The sequence below is a fragment of the Delphinus delphis genome, chromosome 2, assembly GCF_949987515.2.
Source record: "Delphinus delphis chromosome 2, mDelDel1.2, whole genome shotgun sequence".
NCBI classification, from domain to species: Eukaryota; Metazoa; Chordata; class Mammalia; order Artiodactyla; family Delphinidae; genus Delphinus; species Delphinus delphis.
Window position 1 is genome coordinate 63837795 of NC_082684.1, and position 20704 is coordinate 63858498.

Consider the following 20704-nt stretch of genomic DNA (forward strand, 5'->3'; position numbering starts at 1 on the left):
CGTGGGTAATCACTAGGTATTACCATTTGAATACAAATACATTAAGATTAACCTTCATTAAAAAATGGAAACCCATCTTAAGATTTGGTGGCGTTATAAACTCAATCACCTTCCCATGAAATAAAGTTAATTCTCAAGGAAAGAAAATTCAAAATGCTTTCATCTTGCTCCTTTTATTACACATTCAGTGAACCATCCTTAGTATGAAATGAATGGTTAGATATATAAATGTAAGAAAGACATAACATGAGAAGATCTAGGAGAAAAATCCTCATTTTAATCTGAGACTATGAATATCAGCTCCAGTTAGCCTTATTCAGCAACTTAACCTATTTTTTTTCTTACACAAATAACAGACAAGCTTGATAATTTAACTCTTCTTAATTGGTGGTTAGGGTTCTAGAATGTCCTTAACTTTTTTTAAAAGATCATTTTAAAACCAAAGCACTAATCTGACAGTAAAAGCATAGTACAAATATCCAAATTTCAGATCTGGCTTTTGCTAGATAGAGCCTAAGAATAAAGAAACATTCTTCCCTTTCCAGATAACTTAATAATTTAAAATATAAATTACTATTAAGTCCCACTGAATAGAGAGTGTGAAAGTTCCTGGTATAAAAACTACCTTAGAAGTTTGATGGTCATTTCATTCTATGGAGGGACAGAGACTGGATTTTGTTTGCTCTCCATAATTACTTCACAGTCTCCCTCCATTTCAAAATTGAGATTCACAAATGAACTGGATACAAGTGTTTCTGGTTGATCTGACTGAACAATGGAATCAGCCTGCAGCTTATTTTGCTGGTATTGTCTTTCTGCTTCTTCAGACATCCTGTTTTCTTCTTCTTCTTCTTCCTCCTAAAAGGAGGAAATATCAAGAATAGTTGAAATACAAATGTCCAAAAGGAATAGTATTTTTCTCCCACTTTCAGCTGCTTATGCCTTTTTTTTAACCAAAACATTAGTGTCATGTCCAATTCAGTTTCATCCAATTAAGACAAGACATACTTCTCCTTCCCCTGTTTCCAAATTGAAATGAAAACTATTGTATGAAGTATATGTAGTGAAGCTATTTTTAAAACACAGTATAGCACTGCTTAGATGAGACCTGAATTAACTTTGACATGGGCTGGATCTCTTCAGGTTAATTCTAATCTAAATAAAACATTAACTAATACTGTATCACTACAGTTACAGGATGTCAGCCTATTCAGTGGAATAGGGTGGTCTATTCACTTAAGTGATATAGCATGGTTAGTGTTCCCATAAGCACCTAGTAGACAGATAAGGCAGTCCCTGCCCTCAAGAAGTTTACAATCTAGGAATGAAGTTAAGACATTTAAGAAGAGTATTAAAACAGAAAGGGATAACCACTATAGAGATTTAGAGAGTAAATAACTTCTAGTTCCAGAACTGCTAAACTGATGGAGGAAATGGTGGCATTTGCATTGGTCCCTGTAGTATGGTGAGTCAGTACAGAGTGAGTAACCTGTCAGGATGATTAATCTAGAGACTTTCTGAGAGTGAAGGAGAAAGACCATTTAGGAGACTATCACAATAGTCCAGATGAGGTAATGAGGCTCTAAACAAGGCTAGTAGAGTTAAAAACACTCATTTGTTCGTAAAACATTTTTGAAACCACATAACAAATACAGTCAGCTGAGCTGAGCTATCTAGACTCATGCCTCTACATTGTAGCTTTACCCGAATTGCCCTCCTTGTTTGCTTGAAGGAGTAATGAAAGATTCTAATATTTATTTCAAGCTCACCAATATACACCCTGTGCTGCCCTAAGCATTTTACGTAGTAACTCATTTAATCCTTAGAGCAACCCTGAGCATGGATGCTGCAATTTTCCTCATTACAAAGACAAGGAAACTGCAGCTTATATAGGTTAAGTGTCTTGCCCAAGGTTACAAAGTTAGAAGTGGCAGAGCACTTGGTTCTGGAGCCCACACTCTTAAATGCTAAAGCTTTCTCACTCTTTAAAGGTAAACTCATTTCACCCTCACCCTAAGACCTCACGACATCTGCGCACAAAATTGCCTCATATCTTTGTGCCTTAACAACTGGCACTTACACATTTCTAGTATTGGTCATTTCCCGTGCATCAAACCCCTTCCACTTCTCCCACATCCAGTCTATGTGTCCTAAGTACAGAGACCAGGTCTTGTTTCCTCATCTAAAATTTGGAATAATAATTCAAAGAGAGGTGTGTGAAGATTAAATTAAATAACATATCTAAGGCACCTCTCACAGCAACTAGCACATGAAATCTAGCTTAATTGTGCACATAGATTGTAGCGGAATTTCAGTATTAAAAAATTCTAAAATGTATGCTAATTTGATAAAGAAATTAATGACTCGAGAATGAAATGCCTAGTATAAGGGAGCTATCTTTGGGGCAGCTAGAGGATACATGTCTTCATTATGCAACCCATGAAGTCCACAGCAAACCAAACTGAATCAAGAAAATGTAAAAAGGAGACACACCTCCTTCTTCATCCGGTAATACTCATCAATGGCATACTGGTATTTTGGGGTGCTGATGCCCAAAACAGATGCAATCTTCTCTCCGAGAAAGTCACACACTAAAAATACAAAAGTTAAATGACTTACATAATTCCATAAACATTTCTTGAGCCCTTTCTATGCACAAAGCACTGTATGAATACAAAAGTTACACTCCCTGCCCTTGGGGAGATAATGAACATTCAGTACATCTCCTTTGTGTATCTTCCTTGATTTCCCCAAGAAGCACTAGTGGCTCCTTCTGGGCTCCCAATAACACTGCTCATACCTCTTACTATAACACTTGTCACCAGGTGTTATAATTATCTGTTAGATGTCTATTTATTCAAGAAAAATGTATACTCTCAGAGGGCTGGGATATCACTAGGCTGGGAGAAAGGAATGGATTATACTATAGCACTCACTGAGCGCCTGCCACATGCCAGGCACTATGAAAGGTTAGACTCAAAGAAGTTGAAGAACTGGCCCAAGCGGACAAAGCAGATCCAAAGCTCAATCCGGGTCTGAATGTAAAGCTCATGTTCTTTTCATTATACTAGACTGTCTAGCATATATTGAGAGCTCAGTAAATGTTTGTTGAATGAATTATTATTCACGTTTAGATCTAATGAAAGGCATAAAGTGGTAGAAGCTACGGGGGAGTTAAAATGGGAAGCAGAGGAAAGCTTTATGATTTAAAACGCATATTTAAAGTTAGCATGATTAAGTCATAAGTTGATAATTCATTTCCTTCAAATATGACTTAGTTATACCTCAACTTAAGAAATGAAATATTAATCAAATAAAACATAAATGAATTATAACTACAGGCTTTAGAATAAGCAGTTAGAATGAGAACAATATCAGGGAATCAAATGGCAAAATAGCAAAATAACTGCTAACAGGAAAGTTTCAAGAACATGAAAATTGTATCTAAATTAATATAGCTATTTTTTAGTCCTTTTTTTAAAGCATATCCAGAAGCTAAAAAATGTTTTAAGATGAAATACAAGTTAGATTAATATCTTCCAATGTGAGCTAGCTAGCTAGCTAGCTGCTGAGAAGGGAGTGACTAACCCCCAATTGTTTCTCCTTCACTTTTGAAACACCCTATTTAGCAAAGCTCCTGTTCTGGGAGCATATTATAGTGGTTATACAATATTCAAACAAAAAAATAATACCTGAGAGGGTTGATGTGGCAGCACGAAGCATGTAAAACCATAAGTAGGGGCCCCAGGTAAGTTTTGTCTGCAACAAGAGGTTAGGTTAGCAACATTCAAACCTAAATTCATTCTATACATTTAGGCCAGAAAGTAGTGAAATACTTGGTGGGCACTTAGAATATTCTATAGATGATACTATAAACAGAGTACAATCCAATAAAAAAATTAAAAGCTTTGTAGAGAGAATGTCACAAAGACATTTTACATTCACCCATACAACTATCACCACCTTACGTCCACAGAATAACCAAAAAAAGCAGCAGCCACTGAAATGGAGTTGGTTAAGTCATAACCTTAATTATTTACGAGTTATCCAGAGCCTTCCTTTCTCCTGTCTTGTTGCTTTTTTGTCTTCATTGTTCAAAAGCACACCAGAGAGTACGTACAGTCCATGGAAAGGGATCTAAGAAATCATACAGTACAACACACGTATGATTTAGTGGGGAAGTTAAGGTTCAGAGAAATTAAGCAGATTAAGGGCACATTAAATGAACTTTTAATGGTGGGAAAATAAGTAACCAGTAAGTGGCAAGATGAGGTTTTTTTGTTGCTGTTCCTTCGAGGATTAAAAAGGGACTAGAGGGCTTCTCTGGTGGCGCAGTGGTTCAGAGTCCGCCTGCCGATGCAGGGGACATGGGTTCGTGCCCGGGTCCAGGAGGATTCCACATGCCGCAGAGCGGCTAGGCTCGTGAGCCGTGGCCGCTGAGCCTTCACGTCCAGAGCCTGTGCTCCGCAATGGGAGAGGCCACAACAGTGAGAGGCCCGCAAACCGCAAAAAAAAAAAAAAAAAAAAAGGGACTAGAGCCTATAACCCAAGAAAAGTTTAGTATCTATTTGGTAGGCTAGGACCACTGGCAGAATGCAATCTACACTACACACCTGCATAGTTAACCTTGGTAATTCCATAGAATACTTTTGTGAAGCTTGCCACATAGATGACAGTTTGCCTCTGTGGATGAAATCAGTAATAGGAGCATGATTCATCATACCAACATTTTTGTTTATGAAAAGAAAACATAGTATAGAGCCTACAATCGATCAAACACATTAGTAATTATTTGAATACTGGTTCCAGGGAGAGAAGGAAAAGATAAACCTGTCCATAATCTTCTTAGATAAGATACGCTGATGATTATAAGGGCATTAAAAAAGCATATATAAGAATATCTGTAATACTGAAAACTGTAGACACTGGAAATGATCCTTTTTTCTCTATTGGTGAAATGGAAGTATCTTCCTTTTCTGCTGTCTAAAGCTAACGAAGTTGCCAATTTTGGTGTTATTTCCTTGCTTGCTGGTTAAGGAAAATTTTTCACCTCAGGGTTTTCAAAGTCATTTTGAGTGGCCACTGTCTGTCTTAACAACTTCTTATGCAAATTCATTTAAAAATAAAGTTCTATATTTTAAATATTTTTTTAAAAAGGAATATCTGTAAGATTGGGCAGATGGGCTAAAGCAGAGAGGAGTAAACATGTAACATAGTCTTTCAATGAAAAGTAGGTATATCAATTCCTGTGATAACATTTCTGAAAAGACACACAAGTAAGGTAGCTCCTTAGTTTCTCTTTACACAAGAATGGATGTCTGAATGCAGGGAAGATGGCGAAAGAGTAAGACGCGGAGATCACCTTCCTCCCCACAGATACACCAGAAATACATCTACAAGTGGAACAACTCCTACAGGGCACCTACTGAAGGCTGGCAGGAGACCTCAGACCTCCCCAAAACAAAAAACAGACGATGTCCAGCGACCTACACGCAGAGGCAGGGCCAGATCCAAAGCTGAGCCCCTGTGAGCTGTGAGAACAAAGAAGAGAAACAGAAATCTCTCCCAGCAGCCTCAGAAACAGCAGATTAAAGCTCCACAATCAACTTGATGTACTCGGGATCTGTGGAATACATGAATAGACAACGAATCATCCCAAATTGAGGAGGTGGGCTTCGAGAGCAAGATCTATGATTTTTTCCCCTTTTCCTTTTTTTGTGAATGTGTATGTGTACGCTTCTGTGTGAGATCTTGTCTGTATAGTTTTGCTTCCACCATTTGTCCTAGGGTTCTATCCGTCCATGTTTTTTTCTTTAATTTTTTTCTTAATAATTAATTTTAATAACTTTATTATACTTTACCTTCTTTCTTTCTTTCTTTCTTTTTTTCCTTCCTTCCTTCCTTCCTTCCCTCCTTTAGACAACGAATCATCCCAAATTGAGGAGGTGGTCTCTGAGAGCAAGATTTATGATTGTTTCCCCTTTACCTCTTTTTGTGAGGGTGTATGTGTATGCTTCTGTGTAAGATTTTGTCTGTATAGCTTTGCTTCCAACATTTGTCCTAAAGGTTCTATCCGTCCCCCTTTTTTTTCTAAATAATTATTTTTTAATTCAATAACTTTATTATACTTTATTTTATTTTACTGTATCTTCTTTCTTTCTGTCTTTTTTCCTTCCTTCCCTCCTTCCTTCCTTCCTCCCTCCCTCCTTTCTTTCCTTCTTGCCTTCTTTCCTTCTTTGCTTCTTTCTATCTTTCTTTCTTCCTTCCTTCCTTCCCTCCTTTCTTTCTTTCTTTCTTTCTTCATACTTCTACTTATTCTCTCTACTTTTTCTCCCTTTTATTCTGAGCCGTGTGGATGAAAGGCTCTTGGTGCTCCAGCCAGGAGTCAGAGCTCTGCCTCTGAGGTAGGAGAGCCAACTTCAGGACACTGGTCAACAAGAGACCTCCCAGCTCCACATAATATCAAACGGCGAAAATCTCCCAGAGACCTCCATCTTAACACCAGCACCCAGCTTCACTCAACGACCAGCAAGCTACAGTGCTGGACAACTTATGCCAAACAACTAGCAAAACAGGAACACAACCCCACCCATTAGCAGAGAGGCTGCCAAAAATCATAATAAGGCCACAGACACCCCAAAACACACCACCAGACGTGAACCTGCCCACTAGAGAGACAAGATCCAGCCTCATCCACCACAACACAGGCACTAGTCCCCTCCACCAGAAAGTCTACACAACCCACTGAACCAATCTTAGCCACTGGAGGCAGACATCAAAAACAGCGGGAACTATGAACCTGCAGCCTGCAAAAAGGAGACCCCAAACACAGTAAGATAAGCAAAATGAGAAGACAGAAAAACACACAGCAGATAAAGGAGCAAGATAAAAATGTACCATACCTAACAAATGAAGAGGAAATAGGCAGTCTACCTGAAAAAGAATTCAGAATAATGATAGTAAGGATGATCCAAAATCTTGGAAATAGAATGGACAAAATGCAAGAAACAGTTAACAAGGACCTAGAAGAAATAAAGATGAAACAAGCAACGATGAACAACACAATAAATGAAATTAAAAGTACTCTAGATGGGATCAATAGCAGAATAACTAAGGCAGAAGACCGGATAAGTGACCTGGAAGATAAAATAGTGGAAATAACTACTGCAGAGCAGAATAAAGAAAAAAGAATGAAAAGAACTGAGGACAGTCTCAGAGACCTCTGGGACAACATTAAACACACCAACATTTGAATTATAGGGGTTCCAGAAGAAGAAGAGAAAAAGAAAGGGAGTGAGAAAATATTTGAAGAGATTATAGTTGAAAACTTCCCTAATATGGGAAAGGAAATAGTTAATCAAGTCCAGGAAGCACAGAGAGTCCCATACAGGATAAATCCAAGGAGAAATACACCAAGACACATATTAATCAAACTGTCAAAAATTAAATACAAAGAAAACATATTAAAAGCAGCAAGGGAAAAACAACAAATAACACACAAGGGAATCCCCATAAGGTTAACAGCTGATCTCTCAGCAGAAACCCTACAAGCCAGAAGGGAGTGGCAGGACATACTGAAAGTGATGAAGGAGAAAAACCTGCAACCAAGACTACTCTACCCAGCAAGGATCTCATTCAGATTTGGTGGAGAAATTAAAACCTTTACAGACAAGCAAAAGCTGAGAAAGTTCAGCACCACCAAACCAGCTTTACAACAAATGCGAAATGAACTTCTCTAGACAAGAAACACAAAAGAAGGAAAAGACCTATAATAACGAACCCCCAAAAATTTAGAAAATGGGGATAGGAACATACATATCGATAATTACCTTAAATGTAAATGGACTAAATGCTCCCACCAAAAGACACAGACTGGCTGAATGGATACAAAAACAAGACCCTTATATATGCTGTCTACAAGAGACCCACTTCAGACCTAGAGACACATACAGACTGAAAGTAAGGGGACGGAAAAAGATATTCCATGCAAATGGAAACCAAAAGAAAGCTGGAGTAGCAATTCTCATATCAGACAAAATAAGACTTTAAAATAAAGACTATTAGAAGAGACAAAGAAGGACACTACATAATGATCAAGGGATCAATCCAAGAAGAAGATATAACAATTGTAAATATTTATGCACCCAACGTAGGAGCACCTCAATACATAAGGCAAATACTAACAGCCATAAAAGGGGAAATCGACAGTAACACATTCATAGTAGGGGACTTTAACACCCCACTTTCACCAATGGACAGATCATCCAAAATGAAAATAAATAAGGAAACACAAGCTTTAAATGATACATTAAACAAGATGGACTTAATTGATATTTATAGGACACTCCATCCAAAAAAACAGAATACACATTTTTCTCAAGTGCTCATGGAACATTCTCCAGGATAGATCATATCTTGGGTCACAAATCAAGCCTTGGTAAATTTAAGAAAATTGAAATTGTATCAAGTATCTTTTCTGACCACAACGCTATGAGACTAGATATCAATTACAGGAAAAGATCTGTAAAAAATACAAACACATGGAGGCTAAACAATACACTACTTAATAATGAAGTGATCACTGAAGAAATCAAAGAGGAAATCAAAAAATACCTAGAAACAAATGACAATGGAGACACAACGACCCAAAACCTATGGGATGCAGCAAAAGCAGTTCTAAGGGGGAAGTTTATAGCAATACAAGCCCACCTTAAGAAGCAGGAAACATCTCGAATAAACAACCTAACCTTGCACCTCAAGCAATTAGAGAAAGAAGAACAAAAAAACCCCAAAGTTAGCAGAAGGAAACAAATCATAAAAATCAGATCAGAAATAAATGAAAAAGAAATGAAGGAAACAATAGCAAAGATCAATAAAACTAAAAGCTGGTTCTTCGAGAAGATAAACAAAATAGATAAACCACTAGCCAGACTCATCAAGAAAAAAGGGAGAAGACTCAAATCAACAGAATTAGAAAGGAAAAAGGAGAAGTAACAACTGACACTGCAGAAATACAAAAGATCATGAGAGATTACTACAAGCAACTCTATGCCAATAAAATGGACAATCTGGAAGAAATGGACAAATTCTTAAAAATGCACAACATGCCAAGACTGAATCAGGAAGAAATAGAAAATATGAACAGACCAATCACAAGCACTGAAATTGAAACTGTGATTAAAAATCTTCCAACAGGGCTTCCCTGGTGGCGCAGTGGTTGAGAATCCGCCTGCCGATGCAGGGGACACGGGTTCGTGCCCCGGTCCGGGAAGATCCCACATGCCGCGGAGAGGCTGGGCCCATGAGCCATGGCCGCTGAGCCTGCGCGTCCGGAGCCTGTGCTCCGCAACGGGAGAGGCCATGACAGTGAGAGGCCCGCATACCGCAAAAAAAAAAAAAAAAAAAAAAAAAAATCTTCCAACAAACAAAAGCCCAGGACCAGATGGCTTCACAGGCGAATTCTATCAAACATTTAGAGAAGAGCTAACACCTATCCTTCTCAAGCTCTTCCAAAATATAGCAGAGGGAGGAACACTCCCAAATTCCTTCTATGAGGCCACCATCACCTTGATACCAAAACCAGACAAGGATGTCACAAAGAAAGAAAACTACAGGCAAATATCACTGATGAACACAGATGCAAAAATCCTCAACAAAATACTAGCAAACAGAACCCAACAGCACATTAAAAGGATCATACACCATGATCAACTGGGGTTTATTCCAGGAATGCAAGGATTCTTCAACATACGCAAATCAATCAACGTGATATACCATATTAACAAATTGAAGGAGAAAAACCATATGATCATCTCAATAGATGCAGAGAAAGCTTTTGACAAAATTCAACACCCATTTATGATAAAAACCCTGCAGAAAGTAGGCATAGAGGGAACTTTCCTCAACATAATAAAAGCCACATATGACAAGCCCACAGCCAACATCATCCTCAATGGTGAAAAACTGAAAGCATTTCCACTAAGATCAGGAACAAGACAAGGTTGCCCACTCTCACCACTCTTATTCAACATAGTTTTGGAAGTTTTAGCCACAGCAATCAGAGAAGAAAAGGAAATAAAAGGAATCCAAATCGGAAAAGAAGAAGTAAAGCTGTCACTGTTTGCAGATGACATGATACTATACATAGAGAATCCTAAAGATGCTACCAGAAAACTACTAGAGCTAATTAATGAATTTGGTAAAGTAGCAGGATACAAAATTAATGCACAGAAATCTCTGGCATTCCTATATACTAATGATGAAAAATCTGAAAGTGAAATCAAGAAAACACTCCCATTTACCATTGCAACAAAAAGAATAAAATATCTAAGAATAAACCTACCTAAGGAGACAAAAGACCTGTATGCAGAAAATTATAAGACACTGATGAAAGAAATTAAAGATGATACAAATAGATGGAGAGATATACCATGTTCTTGGACGGGAAGAATCAACATAGTGAAAATGACTCTACTACCCAAAGCAATCTATAGATTCAATGCAATCCCTATCAAACTACCACTGGCATTTTTCGCAGAACTAGAACAAAAAATTTCGCAATTTGTATGGAAACACAAAAGACCCCAAATAGCCAAAGCAATCTTGAGAACAAAAAAAGGAGCTGGAGGAATCAGGCTCCCTGACTTCAGACTATACTACAAAGTTACAGTAATAAAGACAGCATGGTACTGGCAGAAAAACAGAAAGATAGATCAATGGAACAGGATAGAAAGCCCAGAGAGAAACCCACACACATATGGACACCTTATCTTTGATAAAGGTGGCAGGAATGTACAGTGCAGAAAGGACAGCCTCTTCAATAAGTGGTGCTGGGAAAACTGGACAGGTACATGTAAAAGTATGAGATTAGATCACTCCCTAACACTATACACAAAAATAAGCTCAAAGTGGATTAAAGACCTAAATGTAAGGCCAGAAACTATCAAACTCTTAGAGGAAAACATAGGCAGAACACTCTATGACATAAATCACAGCAAGATCCTTTCTGACCCACCTCCTAGAGTAATGGAAATAAAAACAAAAATAAACAAATGGGACCTAATGAAACTTCAAAGCTTTTGCACAGCAAAGGAAACCATAAACAAGACCAAAAGACAGCCCTCAGAATGGGAGAAAATATTTGCAAATGAAGCAACTGACCAAGGATTAATCTCCAAAATTTACAAGCAGCTCATGCAGCTCAATAACAAAAAAACAAACAACCCAATCCAAAAATGGGCAGAAGACCTAAATAGACATTTCTCCAAAGAAGATACACAGACTGCCAACAAACACATGAAAGAATGCTCAACATCACTAATCATTAGAGAAATGCAAATCAAATCTACAATGAGATATCATCTCACACCAGTCAGGATGGCCATCATCAAAAAATCTAGAAACAATAAATGCTGGAGAGGGTGTGGAGAAAAGGGAACCCTCTTGCACTGTTGGTGGGAATGTGAATTGGTTCAGCCACTATGGAGAACAGTACGGAGGTTCCTTAAAAAACTACAAATAGAACTACCATATGACCCAGCAATCCCACTACTGGGCATATACCCTGAGAAAACCATAATTCAAAAAGAGTCATGTACCAAAATGTTCACTGCAGCTCTATTTACAATAGCCTGGAGATGGAAACAACCTAAGTGCCCATGATTGGATGAATGGATAAAGAAGATGTGGCACATATATACAATGCAATATTACTCAGCCATAAAAAGAAACGAAATGGAGCTATTTGTAATGAGGTGGATAGACCTAGAGTCTGTCATACAGAGTGAAGTAAGTCAGAAAGAAAAAGACAAATACCGTATGCTAACACATATATATGGAATTTAAGAAGAAAAAAAAATGTCATGAAGAACCTAGGGGTAAGACAGGAATAAAGACACAGACCTACTGGAGAACGGACTTGAGAATATGGGGAGGGGGAAGGGTGAGCTGTGACAGGGCGACAGAGAGGCATGGACATATACACACTAACAAACGTAAGGTAGATAGCTAGTGGGAAGCAGCCGCATGGCACAGGGATATCGGCTCGGTGCTTTGTGACCGCCTGGAGGGGTGGGATAGGGAGGGTGGGAGGGAGGGAGATGCAAGAGGGAAGAGATATGGGAACATATGTATATGTATAACTGATTCACTTTGTTATAAAGCAGAAACTAACACACCATTGTAAAGCAATTATACCCCAATAAAGATGTTAAAAAAAGAATGGATGTCCAAGCAAACAAATACAGTCAAGAAAACACTGTATATTTCTGATTCCCTGATAAAAACCTGTTATATCTTCTACATTCAGTGCAGGAGGCATCTCTTAGGTGGGGATAAGGGGCTCTGTTTAGGGGCTCTGTTTAAGATGCTCTGACTTTAGTGTTTACTTTTTTTTTTTAAACAGCAAATGGGACAGTACAGATACATAGAGAATGGAAGCAATTTCTATAACACATAATAAGTGATAAGGCCAAGAAACTAGTTAGAAAAGGACTCAGCATGCTTTTGGAGAAAAGCATGCATTTCTCAGTGGACCAATTCTCCTGGGGTTGTTTCTAGAGAGAACAATTGCTAATATCCAGGCTGCAACTACCAAAGAGTCAAACCTGCTCCAGAGCTGAGACACTGGATAAGGATTCCTGAATACCATCTATCATTATCACACAGAGTTATACAGAATGAATGGATAGGGCCCTTTGTGCAGACACTGACCCAGAGTCTACACTGGAACCCTGCCACCACTGTCAGCATCACTACCGCCACCACCATCCCAGTAACAGAAGAACTGGGACAAGATCTTGAGTCTTTAAGACTTCCAATTTATGAGCGCAAACTCAAGTAGATTCATCTCTTTCTTCAAAAATTTAATTATCTATTTCTTCCTGCATAATTTTCCATCTCTTCCTTAATAAAGAACTATTAAGACTTGCTATCTTTTGTTTTGAAACAACTTATTTTTAAATTATAAAAGTAATGCTCATTTATTGCAATAACACAAAATGGAAAAAGTATAAAGAAAATTTAAGTCACCCATTTTTCCACCGTCCATAGATAATTATCATTAACATCTTAGTATATTTTTCCCAGTCTTTTCCTCAGCATATATGTGTTTTACAACATTGCTATACTTTTTCTATCCTGCTGTTTTTCCCATTTACTATATTGAAAATATTAAGCATATTTCCCAAATGCTTAAATTCTTAAGGGTGGAATAACTACGTCAAAAATATAATCATTTGGAAAGCTCTCCCTTCACAATGCAAAACTTCACACCAGAAAATTTACCAATAAATATTCAGCAGTAATGTATGAGATTGTCCATTCCCTTGTACCCTCATTACAGTATATTGTTCTTTTCCTTTTTAAAAATTTGATAGGCAAAAATGAGCCCAGATAATTTTGAGTTCTGACTATATTAAGAAAGGCATCAGTCCATTTATATAGGTAACAGTTATGTGCATAATCAAAGTTTTTAATATGTATAGTTAGATACACACATATACACATATTTAAGGAACCCTAAGCGAAACTAAATCAATGGTTAAAGGAATTACTGGAAATATGTTTACTCTTAACGTTCATCTAAGGTAAAATCTAAGGAAAACAATTATAAGATTGTAAAAAGATCTAGGTCTCCATTTCTTACTTTCTATCAAGTATCATATGCCAGGAGTATTAGTCTTTTATTTATTTATTTATTTATTTTTGACTGCATTGGGTCTTTGTTGCTGCGCGCAGGCTTTCTCTAGTTGCGGCAAGAGGGGGCTACTCTTCATTGTGGTGCGCAGGCTTCCCATTGCGGTGGCTTCTCTTGTTGCGGAGCATGGGCTCTAGGCACACGGGCTTCAGTAGTTGTGGCTCGTGGGCTCAGTAGTTCTGGCTCGCGGGCTCTAGAGCACAGGCTCAGTAGTTCTGGGTGCACGGGCTTAGTTGCTCCACTGTATGTGGGATCTTCCTGGACCAGGGCTCCAACCCGTGTCCCCTGCATTGGCAGGCAGATTCTTAACCACTGTGCCACCAGGGAAGTCCCAGGAGTATTATTCTTAAATCTTTATTTTAGATATCAGGGTTTTTCTTTAATTGGGTCTGTTCTACATATCTACTATGTAAATATACAACACCTTTTCCAAATTCCTGTGTCCTATCAGATTTACGACGCATTAGAAGCCAATAGAAATTGGAAAGTCTGCTTTGCACATTAAGTGATGCTAGGTCTGTCTTTAATTATAAACAGCTGCTAGGATGATTATTATTTTAAAAAAGACAAGTGTTGGTGAGTATGTAAGGAAATTAGAACCCTTGGACGCCGTTGGTGGGAATGTAAAATGGTGCAGCCATTATGGAAAACAGTAGGGCGGTTCCTCAAAAAAAAAAATACAAACACCAAATGATCCAGCAATTCCACTTCTGGGTATTTATCCAAAAGAACTGAAATTAGAATCTCGAAGAGGTATTTCCACTCTCTTGTTAGTGGCAGCATTATTTACAGTAGCCAAGATATGGAAACAACCTAAGTGTCCCCATTAAAGAGGAAACCACTATCTGCAAGTTTGCTTTACGACCAGAAGTCAACATTAAACTACAGCATTAAAAAAAATGATGACTAACATTAACATGTGCATGCATAAGTAATAAACCAAACGAAGATATCTATAGTTCAGGCAGCAATTAAAAATATCCAAAAAATGAATTGTATCTCTTTTAGCAAAAGATTTAAGTAATTGTTTCTTTTGGCCTTGGTTAACTTAGCCAACATAGATAGTCCTATTTGCTAATTACAAATTCTTCATGAACGGTACCAGATTTTTTTCTGAAAATTTTATGTAGAAGTGAAGTATAATGTCAGCTCTCAGCTTCCAACTAAGTTTATAACATAAGCTTCCTACTGGCAGTATTTATACACACACACACACACACACACACATATATATGGTATTAGTATATAATAGCAGCTCCTCGTTGCCTAAAAAAATCACTATACTCTAGGAGACACAATTACCACCAAGGAAAATATAACTTTAAAACTTCAAAATGGATATTTCAGGAATGAAGCCAAACAAGTTAACTTCATAAACTTTCAAATGATTCTTGAATAAGGAATGTAGGGAAAATTGTTAAATTTAGTCATGGGTTTTCAAATTCCAATAGAGTTCTAAAATTACCTTTTGAGCGAGATTCCTTGTGCTACCTACTGTATTTGCTTTGTTATCTAATACTTCCTTACATGTATATAGTTCTTAGTCATTTTTCAATGAGTCTTCATATGTACTATCTTTTTAATCTTCAAAAACAATTCTTAATGTAGATGAGACAAAGGTTATCTTTTTTTGGTAGTCGTGAGACCTGAAGTGCAGTGGGATTAAGTCTTCATCACAGGGAGGTGACTACTCCAGGACTAAGCCAGAACTGAAACCAGCTCTGACTATGCATGCTGCCTCCCAGTGAAGGAAACAGACAGGTTTCTTATCACCCAGGTTTCTTGTCTTAGTTTAGGCCTAAAAATTCAAATAAATTCGAAAGACAACATGCTATATACAAGGTAATTAACTATTTTAAGAGTGGATATGGACTTACAGCACAACAGCAGGAGGAACTCTGTGGACCCACTACCCAGTGAAACTGGTGAAAATTATTTAAAATAAACATTTAAACCCTCTGGAAATGGTCCTAAGGATATACTACAAATGAAAAAAACATCTATTCAAGAAAATAAATAAAAATTTGACAAGAAAATGAGAGTATGAAGTAAGTGAACCAAGACCATTGGCCTTCCCAGCAAAGTGAAGTGGAAATTCACTGCCAGACTGGTACAGCTAAGAACACAGGGCTCCTTCTACCCCCAGCTTCCACTGGAGCCCGTGTGCCACAACTAGAGAGAAGCCCACACACTGCAACAAAGAGCCCGTGCGCCACAATGAAAGATTCTCAGCCATAAATAAATAAATAAATAAATATTTTAAAAAACAGGCGGGCTTCTCTGGTGGCGCAGTGGTTGAGAGTTGGCCTGACGATGCAGGGGACGCGGGTTCATGCCCCGGTCCAGGAGGATCCCGCATGCCGCGGAGCGGCTGGGCCCGTGAGCCATGGCCGCTGAGCCTGCGCGTCCGGAGCGGGTGCTCCGCAACGGGAGAGGCCACAACAGTGAGAGGCCTGCGTACCGCAAGGAGAGAGAAAGGAAAGAAGAGAAAAAAAAAACAGACAAGGGATCTGAATAGGCATTTCTCTAAAGATGATATACAAATGGCCAATAAACAAATGAAAAGATGCTCAATATCACTGGCCACCAGGGAAATGCAAATTAAACCATAATGAGATGCCACTTCACACCCACAAGGACAACTAGAATAAAAAAGATAGTAACAAGTGTTGATAAGGATGTAGAGAAATCAGAACCCTCATTCAATGCTGACAGTAATTTTAAATGGTGCAGCCACTTTGGAAAACAATTTGGTGGTTCTTCAAATGACTGAATACAGGATTTCCCTGCTATCCATAAGTAGAGCATTCCTATGAAACCTTTCATAACGCAAAATTGTGTAAAGTAAATAAGTGATTACCTTAGGACACATCTTACTAAACAGCTGAACAAAATAAATCGAAACAAAGCACAAATGCTCACAGATACAGTTCAAAGCTATGGCGGCTTGATGCTGTGATGCTGAGTGTAGTTCCCCTGGGAAGGAGCTTCAAGGTGCCTCTCTCACTGTTCAGGGTGCCCACCACCTCTACAAGGGCTCACTGCAAAACAAATTCTGGACGCTATTTTTGCTTTTTACCTTTTCTCATAAAAGTGAAAATCCTCTTCGGCTTTCTTTCAGTTAGCGAAAAGAGGTACTAACGTAGGTTTTTCATAAAAGCGAAGTGGTGTAAAGCAAACTTTCAAAAAGCAGGGGATACCTGTATAGAGTTATCATATGACCCAGCAATTCCACTCATAGGTACATACCTAAGAGAAATGAAAACATACGTCCACACAAATACTGGTACACAAATGTTCATAGCTGAATTATTCATAATAGCCAAAAGGTAGAAACAACCAAATGTCTCTGACCTGACAAACATGGTATATCAAAAAAAGGAATGAAGTTCTGACACATGCTATAACATGGATAAACCTTGAAAACGTTACGCTAAGTGAAAGAAGCCAGTCACAAAAGATCACATATCATACGAGTTCGTTCATATGAAATGTCCATAATAGGGAAATCAATAGACAGAAAATAGATTAGTGGTCATCAGGGGTTGGGGAGATGAAGGGTAGGGAGTGATAACTAAAGGGTACTGGGTTTCTTTTTGATGTGATGCAAACGTACTAAAAATTGACCATGGCAATGGTTGCGTCTATCAGTGAATATATTAAAAACCACTGCTGCAAATTTTAAATTGATGAATGTATGCTACGTGGACTGCATCTCAGTAAAGCTTTTTTAAAGAGTAAACCTTTAGGAAAGTAGTAAGGATGCATTTTTTCTATGCAATGTCTTTATTACTGATTCCTATGTAAATAAAGGACTATTTTTGAGACAAAGACTTTTTAAGACAAAGACTTTTTTAAACCATACATACATACACAAATTTATACAGACAAATAAAAACCCCTTCAAAGTAATTTAAAAGAAAGACATTTATTTCAACAATTCTTCCACTGCATGAAACACTTCTACAATATTCTGCATGCATTTGGAATTGCCTTCAGAGTATACTGCACAGTCCTTTGAATATTGTCTATAGCAGAGAATCTGGATCTGATATTGCTTTAATAACTAGAATTTATTTAGAACCAAATCTGATGAAAAATTAGTAATAACATTTTTTAAGCCAAATCTAAATTAATAATTCTCTACTCTGCTACTTTGCTTTATTTTCTTGATAGCACTTTCCATAGTCTGATAATTATAGTATATACTTGCTTATTGCCTTTCTGCCCACTAGCATATAAAAGCAGAAATTTATACTGCCCATTGCTGTATCACCAGCACCTAGAAAGTCCATAAATATTTGATCAACTGAACTCTCAAAATGACTACTTAGAAAGGCAACACGTCTTTTAAAAAAATGTACAGCTAGTCTTATAATTTTACAGTTACATCTTTTTGTTTTGTTTTTGTTTTTTAATTTCTTTTTGGCTGTGTTGGGTCTTTGATACTGTGCGTGGGCTTTCTCTAGTTGCGGCCAGCGGCAGCTACTCTTTGCTGTGGTGCACGGGCTTCTCATTGCGGTGGCTTCTCTTGCTGCAGAACATGGGCTCTAGGCACGTGGGCTTCCGTAGTTGTGGCATGCGGGCTTCAGCAGCTGTGGTGCACAGGCTTAGTTGCTCCGTGGCATGTGGGATCTTCCTGGACCAGGGATCGAACCCGTGTTCCCTGCATTGGCAGGCGGATTCTTAACCACTGCGCCACCAGGAAAGTCCCCAGTCACATCATTTATAACTTAGAAATTCTTAAATTTAGCTGGTGAGGGGCTTCCCTGGTGGCGCAGTGGTTGGGAGTCCGCCTGTCGATGCGGGGGATGCGGGTTCGTGCCCCGGTCTGGGAGGATCCCACATGCCGCGGAGCGGCTGGGCCCATGAGCCATGGCCGCTGGGCCTGCGCGTCCAGAACCTGTGCTCTGCGGCGGGAGAGGCCACAGCAGTGAGGAGCCCGCGTACCGCAAAAAAAAAAAAAAAAAAATTTAGCTGATGAGGAACATAAAGTTAAGAACTGTATACCCCTATCTTCTAATGAAAACTTGAGGCAAGATAAAAAAGAACTGACAACTTCTAAGCTTTAAATGGAAACCATCATGGTGGTAGTCTTTAATACAAAGGAACTGGAACTCAAGTACGCCGTTTAGTGAAATAAATCTTAAAGAAACCTATCCACACTGACAAAAGAACTCTGACACTCAAAAATAAACTATTCAGGCTACTGAAATACAGAAAATACTTCCATCCATATTGTGTAAAAATACTGTTTTCTACGAAAATCATAATGCATAATTTTATAATCAGAATACAGTTTATTTAAACCTCAAAGGTCCCTTCTATTCAATGTTTAAGGGAAAGAGGGACTTCCCGGGTGGTCCAGTGGTTAAGAATCCGCCTTCCAATGCAGGGTACGTGGGTTCCAACCCTGGTTGGGGAACTAAGATGCCTCGTGCCACAGGGCAACTAAGCCCTCACATTGCAACTAGAGAGAAGCCAGTGTTCCACAACGAAGATCCCGTGCAACCAAGACCCGACACAGCCAAAAATATAAATAAATAAATAAATATATTTTTAAAAATGTTTAAGGGAAACAAATCAGTCAAAACAAAACCCACTGACAAAAGGAACATCAGTATCAAACCTACCGGATCAACAGTAGGCAAAACATCTTTCTTCTCCAGGCCATCAACTTCATCTTCATCTGTGCTGTATTCTTCCATTGTTTCACCACTAACAAAGTGGATGACTCTCCTTGGGACTTTCTTCTTTTTTCCTATGACTCCCAGTTCTACATTTTCAAAGCCTCTTTCATTACTCATCTAATGTCAATAATAAATTAAGAAAAGAAGAGTTTCAAGTGAGATTAATTTTCTTTCATGTAACAAAAAAAATTTTTCGGTTGCTTTATTTTAGGGAATAAAGAAATATAAGCCAATCCTTAAACAGTTTTTAAACAATAAAACAGATCATACACAGAAAAGCATATCAACAGCATAAACGAAGAGTTTAATGAATAGTAAAGCAAACCTCTGCATACTCACTGCCGAGGTTAAAAAACAGAACTTAACCAATTAAACTTTTTAAGTCAAAAGCTAAGACATCAAGCAACACACTGCAAGTCATAGCAATTCCAATGTCGTATAATATGTGAAGACATGCTGGACATCAATAATTTTAAAGAACAATGCTAATTACGGAGGGATTAATGTGTTGATATATCAAAGGAAAATCATATAGATGCATGTACATGTTAGATACGTAACATAAAATGTTTGTATAAGGTAACCCTGCTAAGTCTCTGAATTGGAGCCTAGCTACATGTGGGCAAACCAAAACCAGTTCAGCTTAATTCTGAACCTCTCCTTTTCCAAAATGGGAGTCCCAAAGTAAGATGCCTTTTAGGTCCAAGCAGGTACCAAAAATGAGTAAATACTGCTATAGATTAAAAGTAGACTTTTGAAGAAAAGCATGCCACAACCAAAGACATTAAAATTCAAAAAAATTTAAAGCACTGTGCAGGCCAAATAAAACTCATTTGTAAACCAAATCTGGAGAGCAGGCCATCAGTATTCTATATCTGAACGTCTACATTTCTCGGTCACTAATATATAGATGACAACACAGTTTTCCTGCTAGTAAAAAGATTTAACAAATTTTAAAACTATAATAGTCTATGGAATTCTAATTACATCCAAATTTCATTCCAAGGGAAATACTAATTTTACCTCACACATATAGCGAATTTTCCAAACTCATTGTAAATGCATTTTGAGGGAGAGGATGAAGAGCTTTTCCTTGTCTTTGTGCCTCAAGTTTAAATTCCTAAGAAAGCCTTTGTTGTATTTTCTTACTAGAAGATTTCAAAAAGCACAGTGCAAATAATTGTAAAGAAAAATCTGGCAACAGTGGTTACCCTTGGGGTTAGGTACAAAGATGGGGGAGGAGGTACAGGTAAAGGAGTGGTCAAGGGGGCTTTTTATTCTTTTTTTTTTTTTTTTTTTTTTTGCGGTACGCGGGCCT

The 20704-nt window shown here is 38.0% G+C and overlaps 1 protein-coding gene across 4 annotated transcripts in view; it reads right to left on the minus strand.

The window, feature by feature from the left end:
* Nucleotides 1-20704, minus strand: part of LOC132420337 (signal recognition particle subunit SRP54) — an 86686-nt gene that overhangs the window by 2481 nt on the left and 63501 nt on the right. For 2 of the 4 annotated variants that reach the window (XM_060004685.1, XM_060004683.1), the window contains 4 exons: nt 19330-19503; nt 3693-3759; nt 2494-2591; nt 158-858 (listed from right to left, as the gene is read on the minus strand). In XM_060004685.1, the coding sequence (XP_059860668.1) occupies nt 652-858; nt 2494-2591; nt 3693-3759; nt 19330-19503 (546 nt within the window). In that variant the 3' untranslated portion in view covers nt 158-651. Of the gene's footprint in view, nt 1-157; nt 859-2493; nt 2592-3692; nt 3760-19329; nt 19504-20704 lie in introns of those variants that run through there. The other 2 variants (XM_060004684.1, XM_060004686.1) reach the window with 2 other exon arrangements.